Here is a 15055-nt window from a genome sequence, read left to right as displayed (position 1 = left end):
TTTGTAACAATTGTCATAAATTATCATGTTTTGGTGTTCATGTACCCAAAAACAACTTGCAAAGTAGGGGAAAGTGAGAGAGCAAAGTGGCATTTTATTTTGAAGGGAAGTTGCAAGTTTTTACTGAATAAATTTTTACTTGTAAGATTTTGCAAGTGAGAACAACAGCTGATCGCAACGTAAAAATAAAAGCGAATTAAAATTTGCGAACTGTAATAGCTAATGGAATGTTCTTCATCTGACAGCGATGATGAGACGGAACAAATTATTGTGGACAAAATGAAATCATGTGATTCCGAAGCTCGTTATTTTGCATTTTATTTGCTTTAGTTTTGTTTCTAATTTAATACGAGGTAGCTCAAGTGAACATTTTTTTAATTTTTGTGATTTTTTCAACAATTTAATCAGCTGTCCGTAAAACTAGCAAATTGTTAGTGGTTTGGCGTTAATGTATTTTTTTGTTATATTTTCTGCTTTACGAGAGAATTTTCGGAAATTGAGTTACTGGCAAGTTACTGGATAATTTTTAAATGAACAGACCTATTAATAGAAAACATTTCAGTCATTTCTTTGGTAATTTACCTTTATGATAATTATAATAAAACAATTGTATACTATTTTTACTCGTGCGATAACCCGGCGTTATTGTTTTTATTGATGCGATGTAATGAACAGTTTTAAATCACTTGTAACTAACTGACCCATCAACTTTAAGTGCAGAAGCAACCAAAAATATACAAAAAAAATGTACACCGTTAACCCTGCGTTGGGTACCCGTCCATCGATTTACGCAAATAACCTTTTAAAAACGATCCTCGAATAGAGCGAAAAAAAGCCAGACTCGGGTGTACAAGCGAAGGTCTCAGGTGTCCAACGGAGGGTTAAATTTATGATGTTTGTTTATTTTTTTCCCAGTTTTGAAAACAATTATGAGACAATGCAAAGTATGACGCATTTTGGTTCGTTCCCACGACAGTCAGTTCTACGTAACCGGAACGACCCGGATTTATATCCGGCCAAGTACTGTCACTTCAGCAGCATTCCCCGTATATGCATGGGAAATGTTTATGCTGCTACAACTACAACAACAACAACGACGCATTTTTGTTTTTGTTGTTGCTTTTGCATATTACGCGATCAAATAACTATATTGGTTTACAGGAAAAGGAATTCAAAGTAATATCCCGGTAGTGTAGAATTTTGAAAAAATCGATTTTTTTTGATATTTCGAATATTAAGAATATACTTTCAAATTAGAAAACTTGAAAATTTGGAAGGATATTCCCAGTATTTTCGATTTTACAGCCGTTTTAGCAGGTAGCGTCAGATTCGTCACGCGGCTGCATCAATGGTCGCATTATCCACTCTCAAAACTTTAGACTCAGTTATCTCAAAACTTTTTTTCGGCCTGATGTTGTCAAATTTTTTTTTCTAGCAGCGGGGCATAGCTACAGTCGTACTGATTAATAATTTTTTTAGTTTTTGTGTTTCAGATAAGTAGAAGAGCCAAAATGGACAACGCCGTCCAAGTCCAATTTTTCGAAAAGGTCAACTTCAGCGTCATTTTTAAAATTATTAAAATTAAAAAAAAAAAATGTTTTTTCATTTTTGTAAGTAAAAAAAGTTAAATAGAAAGCCTAAAAAATTTAAATATCGTTTTTCATTTTTTTATTGTAAAAAAAATCCCGGAAATTTTTTTTTCCAGGAAAATTTTTTTTTCCGGAAAATTTTTTTTTCATTTTTGTATGTAAAAGAAGTTAAATAGAAAGTCTAAAAATTTTAAATATCGTTTTTCATTTTTTTATCGGAAAAAAAATTCATGAAAATACCCTAAATTTTCGAGCTCTAGACCACCGCGACCCCTTAATTGAATCTACTAAGAAAATAATTCTACTACAAAATATTACATTGTGAAAAGAATTATGAGCCAGATTGTGTATCGAATTATCTCTTTCTTTCTTTCCATTGCAGAACTTATATTATTTAACATATTATACACTAACTGTTGACTTTTTTTTTGCTGGACCCGCTTTGATGTATACCCTGTGAGATATTTTTCACTAAATCTGTCTAGTGGCAAATGTTCAGAACTTTTTACTTCACCTAATCTAATATTTCCAACTTTTTTTTAAGCTGATGATTCCATTGTTTTAAGTACACATACAAAATTGTTCAGAAGGCGCGTTTTAGACATGATTTTGCATTTTTCCAACAAAAATAATGAATCCATATAAACAGTTACATGATTTGATCTATTACGTAATATTCACATTCTACTATTTTCACATAGACATACTATTTTTTATATTTCTTTTTGTTTTGGTGTTTACTTTCAAATATTTTCTTGCCTTAAATTTAACGATTTTCTTTTTTTAGACATATTTTTTATCTTACTACTGACACAACTAAATATTTTTAATTACACATGCAAATGTAGCTTATTTTTTACAAAAATTTTAATTGCTTTTGTGTTGTCACATTTAAGTAGCATTTTATTTTGCTTATATTTGCAATAAAAATATTTTCCTTGTTATGAGAATTATCACTGTAAATATTTAGACTTCACACGGTTGCTGCAGGGTATTGCAGCGGAAGTTAGTAACATAAAGAGCGCGCCTAAATGTACACTTCATTAAAAATAGCTCTAAAGCGAAAATTAGTCATTTACAAATTATAAGATTGAAATTATGCAATATGTTTTATTAAATTTTTTTATTAGAAATTAGAAAGCTATGATTATGCGAGAAAAATTTCCGAGCATTTCAACTAGATAACAGTTAAAAAATGGTTAAATAGTAGTAATTAATTTTTTTATTTACAATTTTTTGCTCAAGTAGCTCTCGTGGTTTGTGCTAGGCAGCACTGTTATTTTTTGTTTTTTTTTTGTTTTTTTTTTAATAGACATTATATTATTGCAGGCTTTGTTGAAAGAATTTTATGCCAATAACAAAAAACAAAAAGTCAGTCAAGCGCAATTGAAATAAATTAATGAACAAATTTATCAAACACGTGACAGTAATATTAAACAAAGTATATTAAAATTACATAAAAAAATTAATTTTATTTAAAACAAATGAGTGAAACATGAAACGAACATTAGATGTTCTGAAAAATCTTCAACATAAGGAATTCAAACATTCTGAGACACTTATTTATATAGCAATTAATAAATCAATTCGTAAACTATGTAATTTGAGAATTTACCTACTAAAAAAACGACCACAAAAAAAAAACGAAAACTAATTTGACATACAATTCTTTTATTTTAACGTCGTTATTAAACTTAATAACTAAAACCCAAAAATAAAAGGTACAATGCGCAAGTTGTTATGAAACGCAAAACCCATCCATTGCGAAATTGACTGATACTACGTTCTCACATTTGCATTAGCCACGTGCTGCCATGTTTCAAAAGGTAATCAAACAATTAATATAGTTCATGTAATTTTTTATATGATTTTCGAAATGTTTTGGTTTTTTTTTCTCGTTTTTGTTTTAATAGCTAAAATGTCAACGTAAACGTAAAAGAGACCGTCTCAACCGATTTTGCTTCGCATACGAATTATTACAATATAATAAAAATATTTATGTGTGCATGCAATCTGGCAATGAAACTTTAACTAAACACAATCTCATCTGAACCACAATTTTAAGCGCAACGCATCGACACCATTCAAATAGTAACGAAACAAGCGTTTATCACGAACAAAGCCCAAGTTCTCGTATAAACGCAACGCGGGCACATTACGCATTTCGGTTTCCAGTACAACTTCATCGGCATTGTCGGCGAGCATGGCCTGCAAATTACGTTGTGGAGAATATATATATAAAAAAAATGTATATAAATATAAAATATAACTTCATAAATATAAAATATAATATATATAAAATATAACATCAGCTTATTCGTTATGGCGATATTTCTAACAAATCCGCATTTTATATGCATTATGTACCTCAATAGCCCTTTGCACCAATGTTGTGCCAATTTTAAGTTTTCTATATTCCTTGCGCACCGCCAACATGGCTATGTAGCCGCGTCTCACATTCATATGCATGTCAAGTTTGCAAACTATGGCACCAACATACTCACTGCCATGCGCTGCCAAAAAACACAATTTCGGCCAATTGTATATGAAGTATCGATACGTGTAAATGGAGTATGGCTCCGACAATTCAGCCTGTATCAAACGCATTATGTCCTATAGAAAATACATTTTTAATGTAAGCATTCCTTTCTCATATGCTATATGTATATGTCATATGTATACCAACTCACATGCATTTGCAGCTCCGACTCGTATTCTTTATACTCAATATGCACATTACTCAAATCTAAAGCGGGTGTTGTGGCGTATGTCGGCTTTTCTGCTGACGCTGCCATAGCATTTGCGCTAGCTTGCTGTGCATCGTCTTCGTCCTGCTTGGCAGTGTTGTTTGAACTGTGTATTGCAGTGGGAGGGTTAGCTTTTGTAGTGTTGTTGTGTACTGTTATAGTTGTCGGCAATTGGTTTTGTTGTGGGCAGGTGTTAGGCGTAGATACTGTTACAGTCTTCCCGAACACCCTCGCCACAGCGTCTGCATCCGGCGGAACTGTAGTCAAAATTTCAGTTTCGTTATTGCTAATCGTTGATAATTCAGTATTTGCAAATGGTGCACACTGTTGCTGGGACTCTTTGCAATGCAATATATTATCTTTTTTATTAACGCAAACCTGAAAACCGTTTTTCAATTTCACCTCAGCTACTTCCGATGTTTTGTCAAGTGCTTCCATTGACCTTGTTATTGCTGGAGATGATGGTTCGTCAGTGCTGTAGTTACTTGTCTGATGTGGTTCTTTGTTGATTTGTTTATTACTTTTACTTTTTGATTTTTTCACAGCAACACACGCTGGTGTTTCAAGTGGTGATTGCTGCTGTTGTGGCTGCGCAATTGACACCCTCGTACTGTCGTTCGTATTATTAACGGTCGAGGGTGTATGGTGCCCATTCTGAACAGCATGACTACTAACTTGATTGCTGCACTTCTCATTAACACCATTCATTTGAAGTCCATCGCCTGTAATATGTAATTGTTCTAATTTTTCTGATATTCCGTTAGTTGAAACCATGGCATCGCCACCGACTTTATCGAGTTTTTGACCATTGTTCACGTCTATCAAGTTGTCACTTGGTGAAATGTTGGCAGATCCCTTTCCGTTCGTTTTTTTATTCCTTTGCCTTTTCTTCGGTTTTTGTGATGTAGCTAATTTTTGCTGTTCAGCAATGGCACTTGCGGTATCATCCATTGCTTTTATAAATGAAAAATTACACAGAAATTGATTACAGCGTTAAATTAATGCAAGAGTTCCTAGTTCCTAGTTCCAAGTTAGTTGGGTAATGAAATGCCGATATTTTTAAAGTTTCTTTGTTCCGTTCTTATTTGCTATTTGTTGCTCAATTTTTCAGCACTTTTCGTGTCGCTAACCACACCAGCACGAGTTTGACACTTCCTGCTTCGAACACTTGTACTTTGCTTTGCCTACATAGAAAGACGTAAAACGAGAAATGTAGCAATTTTAATATCAATTTTGATTAGCATGAAGGATTTTATTACCTCAAAGACTTATATATGCCGTCCCTATTGTAAACAGACTTTGGTACTTCCACCAGCTTGTTGTCCTCTTCTTTTCTGATTTCCTCAGTACTGACTTATAACCGAAGTCACCCTTCTTTGCCACCTTCTTCTTCACCTTTTATTACTAATGTCTATCCCCTGCTTTGCCCTGCCTTCTGCTGACTTCCATCAACTCGACCCTTGATCTAACCAACCGCTCCCAAATTCTAGTCCTGCATTTCAGTCAAGCTATATATATTCTTATTTAATTCCTAAACAAGTTACATTAAATTTCTCAATTAAAATTACTAGCAATTTTGACTTTTCGTAAGTTTTCTGAAATTTTCACTTTCCTCGCGAGCTGAACGTGAAAGACAAGTTCTGCCTTGCCAGATGCCAAGCTAATAAATTCATCAAAACTCTGAGGAATATATGTACAATTTTAAGTTTATACAAATGTTGGAGTATTTATCAATTGAAGTTTTAAAAAGCATTACACGAAGAACAAGTATTTAAGCATAAAAGAGTATAGTAAAAAATTAATCATAAGAAACGAGTAGTTTAGAGCTAACCGTTTTTTTAAAAGGTACGAATTCGAAAAATATGGTAGCATACTTTTGATTTGAGCAGTTAATAGTTGACATCTGCTATGACATAAGAACAGGTTTGTTAAACTTATACCGTTATTAGATACATATAAGCTTGATATCTTAAAAATTGCAGAAGGAAGTTATAATGTTATAACTGTATAATTTTACATTTTTTATGCAGTTGATATTATTTTATTACATGAAACTGTTGTTATTATACTCAGAATTAAATATTTCTGTTTTCGTTTTAATTAAGATCACCCTGTGCTAAAAGCAAGGTATTTCGCTATCATTTGACAATGCAACGCTTCCTATTTGCTGTCACTGTCAACGCCGATTTTATTCAGGCGCAAAATATTTACATTTCTCGGATACATTTGTTGAAATAATTATAAATTATTATAAGAAAATAATGTCGAAATCTAAGAAGTCGGACAAGGACAAATGCAAGGATGACGATTTGCAATCTGATACTAGCAGTAACGAGAGCCATAGTTCCGAGTCCGAGTCAAGGCATCGCGAGCAAAAACGTATGAAAGGTGTCTCAACACATTCAAGCAAGAAAAATCGATCCAACAAATATTCGGAGCAGCACGAATCAAGTAGCAGCAGCTCTACCTCAACTTCTGGAAGTGATTCATCAGACACAGATTCAGAAACTGAGGAGCGTAAAAAGTCAAAAGGCAAAGAGAATGGTAGCAAAAAACGAGAAAATGTTTATGAGACCACAGAACGAGTGCAGCGTCGACGCCAGCGAAGTCGCGAGCGTGAGGAACAAAGTAGTGGTGGAGAACCGAATGTCTCCAAATGGGACAGTCCTGATAGACGAACTCGACAACGTAGCAGAAGTAGAAGTCGGCAAAGACGCAAGCAGAGTAGGGAACGTGACAGGAGTCATGAACGCGATTTAGAGCGATCGCGTAGTGATCGTTATGAGCGAGGAAATAAAACACGCAATGAATACGCAGAAAGAGATCATTTACCGGAAAGACGTGACTATCGAGAACGTTATGCAAATAGAAATCACAATGGTCAATGGAGAGATGATCGAATTAAGGGATATGACCGTTACAACGAGCGCAAGGAGTAAATAGCTTATATTTGTTTATATATCATAATATAAAATTTCAAAATTAATTAATTTAGACACAGTCGTAGCCCGCGTGCTGTAAGGGACCATGGCAGGCCGCATGGTGATGAACGAATTAAGCGAGAGCCCAGAGAGCCCTCTAGGCAACAAAATTCACCATCCAAACGTGGCCGACCACAGCGTAGAAATTCACGTGATGATGATAGCAAAAACTATGAATGGGGTGGCAAACGAGCAAATGAAAAGCAGGATGCAAATCTGACAAAAGAGGAGCCAATTGATAAAGAGAAACCAAATTTTGGCCTAAGTGGAGCATTATTGGAAGACACAAACAAAGTGAATGGAGTTGTTGTCAAATATGCTGAACCACCGGAGGCAAGAAAGCCAAAACGTCGTTGGCGTTTATATCCGTTCAAGGGTGAAACGGCTCTTCCCACATTGCACATACATAGACAAAGTTGCTTTTTGGTGGGGCGAGATCGTAAAGTGGCCGATTTAGCTGTAGATCATCCCAGTTGCTCAAAGCAACATGCAGCGCTACAATATCGCCTAGTGCCATTCGAACGTGAGGATGGTTCACAAGGTAAACGTGTGCGGCTGTATCTAATCGATTTAGAATCAGCCAATGGCACATTTCTGAATAACAAAAAAATTGAGCCGCGCAAATATTATGAACTAATTGAGAAAGATGTTATCAAATTTGGGTTTAGTACTAGGGAATATGTATTATTGCACGAGAATAGTAAAGAAGATCAAGAGGATGATGACGTATTTATTAAACCAGAACCTGAAGATGTGCCTGACGGACCAAATCCTTGAGCGCAAACAGACCAGCATAAGCAACCCGTTCAAATACCAGACGATACCCAATCAAGAGTATAATCACTGCATTTTATTAATTAATGTGAGATCAAAGCCAAGGAAAGGCATGTTACATACATCAATGGTAAAGAGTCATTTTGATCATTCAAATAAATAATTGATATACCAACTTCAAACGAACTAAAGTAAAAATTGTACATTAAATATTGACCCTGTATTTTAAAGGTAAATGTGTACAAATTGTATTGCTAGAAAAATGTCTTTAAACATTTTATTTTAATTCCGTTGTGAAAGTTTTTAAATTTGTTAGTGGTATTCATTTATGCCCTTAAATTTCCCTAACGCAAAAAATTATACTTCTGCATGTGCCGATACATGAAGACACTTGACAAAAGCTTTGTGTAATTTTAATCACACAGCTGTGCGGTTTTACCAGAGAACGTGGAATCAACGTTCTCTGGTTGTGCCTTATATTTTGTTATCGTAAAAAGTTAATTTCGGGTATGAAACAGTTAAATTTCTCCTGCGTGTACCCTTGTTTTTGCTACCAAATACAACAAATTAATATATGTACTTATCAAATAAAAATACAATAGTTTGTGTTTACACTTTCTGACGGGTAATTTATCGATAGCAGCAGAAAAGGGTAGTTTGCAAAAGATACTTTAAATTAGAAATTTGGCATAAGTGCAGACGGAAAGAAATAAAAGTGGGCATGGTCCGAACGTTTTATTTTAAGGGCACATAACATTTATTATACAAACGAATAATATGGATGTTAGAGGGACGGAAAGATGGAAACTTCAAAACCTTAAAATGATTTTATTTCTTAAAGTAAAGGGGTTTCCAATAAGAGGTGTTATTTTGATATTCAAAGAAAAATGTTATTTTTTAATATAAATGATCGGATGTTTATTTTATTATAAAGAGGAAGGAATGCCGTTAATAGTGGAAAATAACATCAGGCAAATGAACACCATGACCACGCTTACAGGACAATTTTCATGAAATTTTCCATAACCGAATTGCAAAGTGGCTGCCCTATGTCCTCGATAGCCTCACGAATTTCATCTTTGAGGTCTTGAATCGACCCTGGGCTGTTGGCGTAGACATTCTCTTTCACGTGGCCCCAAAGAAAAAAGTCACAAGGTGCTAAATCACAAGATCTCGATGGCCAATTGTGATCACCTCTTCGAGAGATAACACGGTCCGGAAACTTTTCCCGCAAAAGATCGATCGTTTCGTTGCTTGTGTGGCACGTAGCGCCGTCTTGTTGAAAAGAATCGTTGTCCAGATCAATACCCTCCAATTCCGGCCATAAAAACTCGTTAATCATCTCTCGATAACTGCGAGCTATTCAAAATAACACCTGTTATTGGAAAACCCTTTACTAAGACGATTTTAACGAAATTTGTATCATTCTATAGGTACATATGTATTTATTTAAATGTATATATCTATTTACTTTTTTATATAAACGACCGGCGTAGCCGAATAATTTGGTGCGTGACTACCATTCGGCAGTGCATGAAACATTAAAATGGTAAAAAATATTTTTTTCTAATAACGGCCGCTCCTTGGCGAACCTCCGAATGTATTTCTGCCATGCAAAAGGTCTTCATAAAAAATATCTGCTATTCGGAGTCGGCTTGAAACTGTAGGTCCCTCCATTTGTGGAACAACAACAAGAAACACGCCACAAATAGGAGGAAGAGCTCGTCCAAATACCCAAAGCGCCAATTATGTACATATGTATGTACGTATATAACTATAAAAGAAAAAATTATTTAAAACAATTTTTTTTTTTTTAAATTGCGAAATTAACATCACTTGAGAACTTATTGCTTTAGAACTTTACGAAATACTGGAATTTAAAGGTTTTTAAACTTCCACTTTTTCCTCCAATTGAAAACTAATCGCTTAAATACTTTATGAAATACTGGCATTTTAAGGTTATGGATTTCTAATTTTGCCTCCATTTGAAAACGAGTCTCTTCAGTACTTTACGAAATACTGGCATTCAAGGTTTTGAATTTTAAAACATTTCCGCCCACTAGCACCCACATTATATTCACAAGAAATGTTATACGCTTTTGGTGAGGACTCCGCCCATTTTTTTATTTGCTTGAGGAGTTGCTGCGAATCTGCGAATCTAAGCGAAATTTCCTTTCTTGTATATCTAAAAGGAACTTAATCGTAATCTTGGGCTTTGGGAACAGCTAACATTTCATTGTAATTTATTTAACTTGTTTTTCTTAGACAGCTCTATTTACTACGCTGAATTAATTTCAAGCGATGGACTGTCGATGCAAACCCGGTTTTCAGCCAAATATTGGATTCACCGTGCGCGTTGGCTGAATAATTATGATAACGATTATCAGATGTTCATGCTTACTTTATAATGTCAAACTAACAGGGAAATTTTCGTTTTTTGCTTAACTTTAAATTTCATAGCAAATACAATTTCCTTTTTCGGCATGACGCACATATACGACATTAACTAAAAAATTAACTTTTGAAATTGACGCATACATACGACATAATCACTTAACAGGTTAAAATGCCCGAGTATGGCAGCTCTTTTGTCCCGTTGCAGTATTTTCCCCAGCCGTCAATTTGACATTAAAATTCATGTTCATTACGGCAAAAATCAATTCCAGCTAGTGCGTAAAATTTATTTGCTTGTCAACAATTTTAATTGTTTCACAAATTGATAAACCAAAGAAAAGTTTTTGGGAAGCTTTATTTTCAGCTCAAAAAAGAAAACTTATTAATTTAGTGCAGGTATTTTATAATTAAGTTCGTTTAAATTATTTGGATTGCACAGATAATTTAATAAATTTCGTTTGAGGAATTTTTAATTGTTCCTGAAGCTCATGTAGTTTTTATTTCATGGCAGCATTAAAACGATATATTCAAAAATGAGGAAAAATAAAAAGCCGAATGGTTTTCTTACGTTCACTAATGAATGGAAGTCAAAGTATGGTAAAAGGATGACTTTGAGCCAAGCTACGGAAGAAGCAGGCAAAATTTGGATTGTAAATATGAACTTTTTTCTTGATTTATTTTGCGGTAGTGTTGAAGGCGTAAGTTATGTTGCTATAGCCTCATTTCCGTTTTTTATATCCAGTCGATGAGTATGGAAGAACGCAGCCCTTATAATGAGCGCGCTAAACAAGAAAGATCTAAATTAAAATCTGCACCACCGAAGCTAACCTGCACAGGGAAACCCTTAGATCAAGTGGAAAAAGATTTACAAGTGGCAGATCAATGGAATGTTCAGATGAAAAGAAATATAGAGATGGTGGTGCGCAATAGTGTCAATAATGACCGTAAGCTAACAGGAATTTCTGATAACTGTTTTGCATGTAAATGACTTAACCTCTCTTTTTATATTATAGAACTTAAAACGCAGTCATATTTTTTTGTAATGGTTAATTATTTTGTGAAATCGCTCAGGGGTGATATCTATGTACCAGCCGAAATATCTGTTGCTGAATATTCATTGCAGGAGGGCGTTTGCCGGAAATATCATACGTTAATAAATCCTGGTATGATGCAGGATTGAGAATTTTTTGTATGACTCTTAATTATTTACGTTTTGACTTGCTCCAAAGGTCGCGACTTGTACGGTCTGCAGTTTGATGCGCAAGATCATGCGGACCGCACCCACAAGCTTCCGTTGCCACCAAATGCTTTGGGTGAAGAGAATTTGGGTCTGATTTATAATCATGTATTGGACTTTGTACGCGACCCAGAAACTGGAGATTATCCACCCATTTATACACATCGTGATTCAATACCAATTGTTAAGTCTGTATTGGACTTCCTCAAAAATTCCAGTTCAACTAATGTTGAATTGAAGGTATATTCCATACAATACCTTTTCTTTATACTCAAGGAAGCTACAGCAAAAGAGGGCGACGTACGAAGCCCAAAATGTCACTACATAACTGATGCTTGCTTTGACCGTGATTTTTACGAATATCAAACCGATATTGCCTGCAATGTGAGTGTAATTTAAATTACTAAATTGTTTATTCAAAAGTTTCTTTTATTTTCATTCACAGAAACATGAAGAGATGGACAAAAGTAAATATTGTACACAATCGTGTGTAACCCGCTGGGGATACATTTTCTCGGATTTCATGTGTGGTGACGTCGCTATCTCTGTGGTAGAAGGACGGCACAAACCGATTCGTACGGATGTAGACCACAGTGGCAATAACAATCCGGCACCACCGAGTACTTGCTTCGATACTGAATCACAAATTTCTGGAAATAGCGAAAGCACATACGCCACCAGGCCATTTTCAGAGAACAGAGTTTGTTATGATGACCACAAAACATTTATGTCGGCACATTCAAGTGCTATCGGTACCTCTACGAACAATAACCAGACCAATGACTTTCCGTATTTGGGAGCTAGAAAGAAAACTTCAAAAATTACTTCACTTTCGCCACCAAGAAGCAGTCGCTGGAACACGGAAGGTTTTGATGGCAGAACACTTGATCTTGATTTGTGCGACGGTGGGAATCCGTGGTCAATACGTTCGCGTGATGTGCCACGCGAACCAGATACATCGCACTTCGATATCAATTACACTCGCGACGAAACAACCGACAATGATAGGCCTGGAACTTCCAGTGGTTATGGACGTGGAAGAATGCGTATGAATCATTCTGCCACTAGCAATACAACTGCAGGCTCGGGACGTGGCAGGCTATGGCGAAATCCCGACTACTGCAATTGATTAAACAAAGTGTTTAATTCTAAAACTATGTTTATACAATTAATGTATATCCAAATAAGGCGTAGAGTATTAGCAAAAAGTGCGCGTATTTCAATATTTAATTGTAAGTAAAAAAAATTACAAAATCGTTACAAAAACATGCACAAAGAGTCCCTATCCAACATGTTTGAAATTTAACAGAAGCAAAATCCATTAAGGGCAATCACAACCCGTGCATATGGCCTTGATTGTGCATAATTCGCTGCATTTGCAAAATTTCTGTTGCCGTGAAATATGAATATGCAGGCATATATGCAGCGGATTGTGCTTACCCTTATAAATTAAAAAAAAAAGGATTTTGGATTAGCTAAAGTAGTTTTGTCAGAGCGTATTTTAATACAGATACATCTACAAATACATACATAATACAGCAGATAATGTAAAAAAAGCCATTTCGATAAAATTTCTGCTTACACGCTTTGTGCATTTTGGGTAACGATAAGTACGCGAAAAACACTAAATTTTTACTTAATTAATTTTCATGTTAGATCTGTTTGAGTAACTTGACTACAATATTAATGTACAGTGAAATGTGTTTATTAAATAAAATGCCGCACACTTAAAACAAATTCTAAGTCGTACATCTATTTCCTAGACTTGGACCTCTTATAACGGTATTTATTTACTAAATTTATATTTCATGAAATATATTTGGAGCATCGGCTATTAGGTGATTCCTGGTTTACAAGTGAATTTCCATTTCATGCACCAGGTGGTTGGCTTTGCTGATCGACTTTGGAGTAGTCATCGGAAATCATTGTAGCGCGCTTTAACATGCAGCTTCTAGTGGTTTTGCCTTTATTAACTCGGTACTTCTGTCTTTACTTCGTTGAATACTATTTTTGCCCGCTTTTGCCTAATTCATTAGTATTCAAACCTCTTTACACTCAGGCGTTACGACTGATTTCTTCTCGTTCCCATGACAGTCGGTTTTACGTAACCGGAACGACCCGAATTTATATCCGGCCATTGATTGTCACTCCAGCAGCATTCCCCGTCCAGGTATGGGGAATATTTATGCTGCTACAACAACAACTGCTTTCTTCTCTAATTTTAAGATGATGGCGTACGTGCCTTGCTGGGGACCCGCGCATCACAGGTAAATGCTCTGCTTGTGAAGGTACCCAAAATTGGACTAATCGGGTGAATCAATGCAATTCGTAGCCGTGGCGAGCATACGCCGGATATCAGAAAATAAATGCCATTATCTCCCTGATTACAAAAAAAAAACAAAATATATTCCAACAATATTCCTGTTTTGTATTATTATTTCAAGTTCTCAAGTTCCTAAAAAAACACCCGATATATACTAGTGGCAATTACACACCGTCTAAGAATAGTTCATGTAAAAAAAACCTGCATCCATAGATGACCCTGCGTCTGCGTTTAAAATCATATATCATAGATATCATATATGACTTTAAAATTTGTATGAAGCAGTTGCGAATGAAATCGGTGCTTCCAAGTTTTTTATGTAGTTCTTCTCAGCTCTTTGGAATCTGCCTTATCGACCTAAATATAACCAGAGAATGTTAACATTCTCAGCCTTTACATGCTTACCTTTTTCAGTTCGTACTTTACTTCGTACGGATTATAGAAAACTGCCGACGTTTGTAAAAGAAGACTGACTCTTGTGGATAGGATTCTGACGTTTTCTGGTTTACATTGTTTTTGTCGAGCAATAATAAAAACAAGTTTTCATATTTTCATTTAAAGTTTAGTTCATTGAAAGTACAAAAAACAGATTATTTGTTAATTAGAAAGACTTAACGGTCCAAATTTTAGAAAACTGTTGTGTTAGTTAAGCCATACTTTATATATTTACAAATGCCATATTTAATAAAGGTGCCAAATCAAAAAAATTTACAACAACAAAAATTACATACGCAGGAAATTAATTTAACTTAAAATATATTTACTTGTGAAATTAGTTAGGTGGTATATATACATATAAATTAATAGTTAGTCAAAAAAATACTGACAATAAATGTTTAACTATTACATCTATAAAAATACAAAGTACACATTCGCTTTAACGGTTCGTATTTTAATTCGGAATGTAGCGGTGACCGCCGATGCGAGGTTATACCTTAAAAATACTGTTCTTTCTTAATCGGCCAATGACGACTACCGCATTTTTTGGTACATTTTCAAGTAAAATTTGT

At 34.9% G+C, this 15055-nt stretch overlaps 3 protein-coding genes across 3 annotated transcripts; 2 read left to right on the top strand and 1 right to left on the bottom strand.

Annotated features, from left to right (window-relative positions):
- Nucleotides 1-2840: 2840 nt before the first annotated feature.
- On the bottom strand, nucleotides 2841-5989 carry LOC128858964 (N-alpha-acetyltransferase 30A). Its single transcript, XM_054095593.1, has 4 exons — nucleotides 5596-5989; nucleotides 4280-5520; nucleotides 3957-4202; nucleotides 2841-3797 (listed from the first exon to the last, which is right to left on the bottom strand). The coding sequence occupies exons 2-4, from the start codon at nucleotides 5285-5287 to the stop codon at nucleotides 3633-3635; spliced, it is 1419 nt and encodes a 472-aa protein (XP_053951568.1). The 5' UTR covers nucleotides 5288-5520; nucleotides 5596-5989; the 3' UTR covers nucleotides 2841-3632.
- Nucleotides 5990-6365: 376 nt separating this feature from the next.
- LOC128858963 (uncharacterized) lies at nucleotides 6366-8690 on the top strand. The gene is made up of 2 exons (XM_054095592.1): nucleotides 6366-7271; nucleotides 7332-8690. The coding sequence occupies exons 1-2, from the start codon at nucleotides 6598-6600 to the stop codon at nucleotides 8092-8094; spliced, it is 1437 nt and encodes a 478-aa protein (XP_053951567.1). The 5' UTR covers nucleotides 6366-6597; the 3' UTR covers nucleotides 8095-8690.
- A 2055-nt stretch (nucleotides 8691-10745) lies between these two features.
- LOC128858961 (protein maelstrom 1) lies at nucleotides 10746-13459 on the top strand. The gene is made up of 6 exons (XM_054095580.1): nucleotides 10746-10881; nucleotides 10997-11135; nucleotides 11228-11429; nucleotides 11499-11648; nucleotides 11715-12106; nucleotides 12168-13459. Exons 2-6 carry the CDS (start codon nucleotides 11019-11021, stop codon nucleotides 12849-12851), a joined length of 1545 nt encoding a protein of 514 aa, XP_053951555.1. The 5' UTR covers nucleotides 10746-10881; nucleotides 10997-11018; the 3' UTR covers nucleotides 12852-13459.
- The last annotated feature ends 1596 nt before the right edge of the window (nucleotides 13460-15055 follow it).

This window comes from Anastrepha ludens, chromosome 3 (genome assembly GCF_028408465.1).
Source record: "Anastrepha ludens isolate Willacy chromosome 3, idAnaLude1.1, whole genome shotgun sequence".
Classification (NCBI taxonomy): domain Eukaryota; kingdom Metazoa; phylum Arthropoda; class Insecta; order Diptera; family Tephritidae; genus Anastrepha; species Anastrepha ludens.
Note: the sequence above shows the minus strand (reverse complement) of the source record. Positions and strands in the feature narration are given on the sequence as shown.